Source organism: Myotis davidii, unplaced genomic scaffold (genome assembly GCF_000327345.1).
Source record: "Myotis davidii unplaced genomic scaffold, ASM32734v1 scaffold1395, whole genome shotgun sequence".
Classification (NCBI taxonomy): Eukaryota; Metazoa; Chordata; class Mammalia; order Chiroptera; family Vespertilionidae; genus Myotis; species Myotis davidii.
In genome coordinates this window covers 979,137-983,122 of record NW_006288604.1, presented here as the reverse complement: position 1 = coordinate 983,122, position 3,986 = coordinate 979,137, and the positions used below count along the sequence as shown (strand labels likewise).

At 57.4% G+C, this 3,986-nt stretch overlaps 1 protein-coding gene across 1 annotated transcript in view; it reads right to left on the bottom strand.

Annotated features, from left to right (window-relative positions):
- ALLC (allantoicase) overlaps positions 1–3,986 on the bottom strand; it is a 13,179-nt gene that overhangs the window by 4,688 nt on the left and 4,505 nt on the right. Inside the window, exons 7-8 of the mRNA XM_015561795.1 lie at positions 2,700–2,832; positions 212–432 (exon numbers count right to left, since the gene is read on the bottom strand). Coding sequence (XP_015417281.1) covers positions 212–432; positions 2,700–2,832 — 354 coding nt within the window. The remainder of the gene's footprint in view (positions 1–211; positions 433–2,699; positions 2,833–3,986) is intronic.

Sequence of the window (3,986 nt, the reverse complement as noted above, 5' to 3'; positions counted from 1 at the left end):
GAGGACGGCCCACGGGGGAGGGAGCCGCCCGGCCTTGCTGCCGCCATTTCCCTCAGCTCGTGTTTCAGCCACGTCGCCAGCGCCCCGGGGTGAGTTGTCCGTTTCCTTTCAGCCCAGTTGCTTAAGCCGGAACCAGCTGACCTCCCGTCGTAAGGGCACCAGCCCCACAGACGGACGCTGGGCCTCATCCACGGCAGGCGGCCCCTCACACCACACTGGGGGTCTCCCCTGGTGCCCGGACACCCGGATAAACGCCAGCCCTGGGCGTCTTCTCACCTATCATCTTGTTGGGGTGCCCGAAATGGGCGTTGCTGAACCCCACGCAGGCGCCCCCGCTGGCCATGGCCACCAGGTCCACCGGCTCTGTGGGGTCGGCGGACGCCCAGTCCTTGTGTCCGACGCCGTACACCCGGAGGCGCGCGACCCCACCGTCTGCAAGGGAAGGGGCGCCCGTCAGCTCGTCGTTGGAAAAGCAGCCGTTTGAGGCTCAGAGACCACAGAAGCCCTCACACCCACTCTATGAGGCCTCGGTGCCCTGTGGTCTCCCCTGGCCTGGCGCAGCCTCAGAGGGGCCCCTCACCTCCAGTGCCGTCTCCTTCCCTCACTGGCCCCTGCCTGCCTCCCAGGTGAGGTGTCGCCACCCCCCACCCCACCCCACACACTGACTCCAGAGCCTCCTACGAAGCGTCGAATCGTCAGATCCCTCCAGACAGAGCGCAGTGCCTGGCTGCCGGGGCTGGGGCGGGGGCGGGAGGGAGGCAGGGACGGGCATGGGGTTTCTCTCTGAGACGACAAAGATGTGCTACGGCCGCCTCTGGTGCGGTGACACGTGCACCGTACGTTCACACCGCACAGACGAGCACTGTGGTGCCGGTGTGATGGGCGAGTTGCTTGGTGTGTGGCTGACAGTGCAGCTGTTATGAGTGAAATAATGAGGGTTTGCACACCCGCCTCAGCGCGCACACGCCTGTGCCATCGATCCTGGGGCCCGGCCTCACACAGCGGGGTTCCCTCACCTCCGAGGGACCTGATCACGTCTGACCAGTCCCCGTGGATGAGCCTAACAGGAGAATTTCCCAGAGAACACGAAGGGCAAACGCTAACCCTGACGTGCTGAGGTCCCAGCGACCAAGAAAGGAGAGGTGACGCCCGGCCGGCCCGGCTCAGGGGCTGAGCGTCCGCCTAGGAGCCAGCCGGTCACGGCTCGGTCCCGGTCAGGGCACAGGCTGGGTCCCCAGTGTGGGGCGTGCGGGAGCGGCCGATCAGTCATGCTCTCTCATCACTGACCCTTCTTTTTAACAGCTGGACACTGTAATGGTCTTGGGTGCTGTATCTCGGAGGAGCACAGGACAGGAATTCTTGTTCCAACCCGAGTCTGGGTCTCACTTTGAGGGAAAGCACCCATAGCGATGAGAAGAACGAACGTGCACGGTGACACACCAGCCCAGCTAATGACTCTGAGCAAGTCATGGCCCCCTTCTGAGCCCCACCTCCTCCTCGAGCCACAAGAGCTTGGGCCCAACACTTGGGAGGAAGTTGTTGAATCTTTGGAGATAAATAGACTCAGTTTCCCGCCACGAGCTCTGTCTAGAGGGGGGCTAATATTTTTCCCCTGTAAAAGGTCTTGAAATATAAGAACCTCGTTTAAAAGTGAGATCTGTGTGCAGAGGGATACGTTCCAGCATCCATGTAAAGCCTGACAGAGGCCCAGGGAGAATAAAACCCTCCTGGTCTAATGACAGGACTACATTGGTTCTGTTTCAAGTCACCATTGAGTTTGTGAGTTCTTTAGAAGGAAGATAAACAACCTCAGAAAAGAATCATGTGTCTAACGGACTAATTTCCAGAGCGTTCACAGGTGCCATTTATGGTGCAGGTCTTCCTTCCTGAGTTGTGTTCAGTTTTCAGTGGAGGGGTTGTGTTAGAGCAAACAGAGGAACCTGGTTGTGGAGCCTGAGTCTGGGATACGACTGTTCAGTTGGCTTTGGGAGAAGAAATCCAAGAGGATGAGGTCCGAGGAATGGGATGGAAAACATACACACGGCGCAACGTCTTCACTCAGTGAGGCACCCCGCTCTCTGGAAGAGGACTATTGAGCCCAGACTTTCTTCAGGACCGAGGCCGACCAGACGCCTTTCAGTCCACGGGGAGTTCTCCTGTGATCCTTTCAGAGTCTGAGAGGGCTTCCCAGGAGCTAGGCACACAACCTCACTCCCTGCCTCTTCTCCCCAATTTTCTTGGGGGGATATTTCTGAATATCAGAGACATGGAAAAAAATGACATAGTCTCTTTTTCTCTCTCTCATGCAGGGATTTCACAATTTAACTACAGGACCCTGTCGAATTCTTTGCTCTCTCAGGGATCAACAAGAGGCAAATGTGAGTGCTTTGGCCTCAAGAACCTCAACAAGTGGTCGTGGATGAATGTAGCAGGAAAAAAAGGTGATTGGAACCCCCTAAAAAAAAAAGAGAGGAGAAGCGTGCAGGTTGGTTTGGCTCAGTGGTTAGAGCTTTGATCCGGGGAGTGAAGGGCCTGAGGTTCGAATGCAGGGGAGGGAGGGAGGGAGGGAGGGAGGGAAGGAGGCGCTGCCTAAAATCAGTAAGAATATTTTTTTAAGGAAGGGGGACTGCATTTGATGTTTTGAACCTGCCAACGTTGACGCGGAAGCATGGCCATGGAGATGGCCGCGCCCCGTTCACCTGGGAAAATGTTGAGTCTGACGTGGGTCCATTTCTGCTGGGAATGAACCAGGAAGTAGTTGTGGCCGGAAGCAGGCTTCCCGGGTCTCAGCTCTGTCCTGGGGACCAAGTAGTCCCAGTCGCTGGACTGCAGCTGCGGGGAGACGGGCAGCGTTAGCCGTGGCGCAGGGAGCGCGGGCCCCTCCCGGGGCTGGGCGGTGGGGCGGGGAAAGGGGGGGGCTCTAATGATGGAGGCTCCTAAGCTCTTTAATAAAAATAGTAACGAAGGTCCGGGCCCAGGGTGATTAACACCCGGACACAGCCCCGGGGCGGCAGCGGCTGGGCAGGCAGGGTTGGGATGAAGGCCCAGGTCTGAGGCCCTGATGCCCTCCCTAGACCAGTGGTTCTCCACCTTGGCCGCACATTAGAATCCCCTGGGAATCTTTCTAAAATCCTGATTTCTGGGCCCCATCCTCCGGAAATGCTGTTTCTGTGTGATGGGGTGAGGCCACAACATGAGTAACAAAGAAACAGCATTTCCGGAGGACGAGGCCCAGAAATCAGGATTTTAAAAGGTTCCCAGGTGACTCTGATGAGCAGCCGAGGGTGAGCACACTGCCCTGGATGACTCTCAGGAAGGAGCCGCCGGAATGGGGATGCGGTCGTTCGAGGACAGTCCTGGGCCCTGCCCGGCCAGCGTGGCTCAGTGGCTGAGCGTTGACCTATGAACCAAGAGGTCACGGGTTCGCCCTGGCTGGTGTGGCTCAGTGGCTAGAGCGTCGCCAGCAGACTGAAGGGTCCCGGGTTCGATTCCGGTCAAGGATGGGTACCTCGGTTGCAGGCTCGATCCCCTGTCCTGGTCGGGGCAAGGGTGGGAGGCAACCAATGGATGAGTCTCACATCGATGTTTCTCTCTCTCTGTCTCTCCCCTCCCTCCACTCTCTCTAAAAATCAATGGGAAAAGACCCTTGGGTGGATGAGCAAAAAGAGGTCACGGTTCCGGTCGGGGCTCAGGCCCGGTGCGGCTCATCCCCAGTGCGGGGCGTGCAGAGGTAGCGAATCCATGATTCCCTCTTATCATTGATGTTTCTATCTCTCTCCCTCTCCCTTCCTCTCTGAAATCAATAAAAAAAAATTTTAAAAACCAAGAATGTCCCAAACTATTCGTTTTATTATTAAAGTCATCAGGCAGCAAGTTCCCGTGTCAAATTCCCATAAAAGTACTTTACGCGTCAGTTTCTGCATTTGGCTCAGAGGGCGGCCCGGGCAGGGGTGGGTCCGTGGCACCTGTGAGGAGCGCGACCGTCA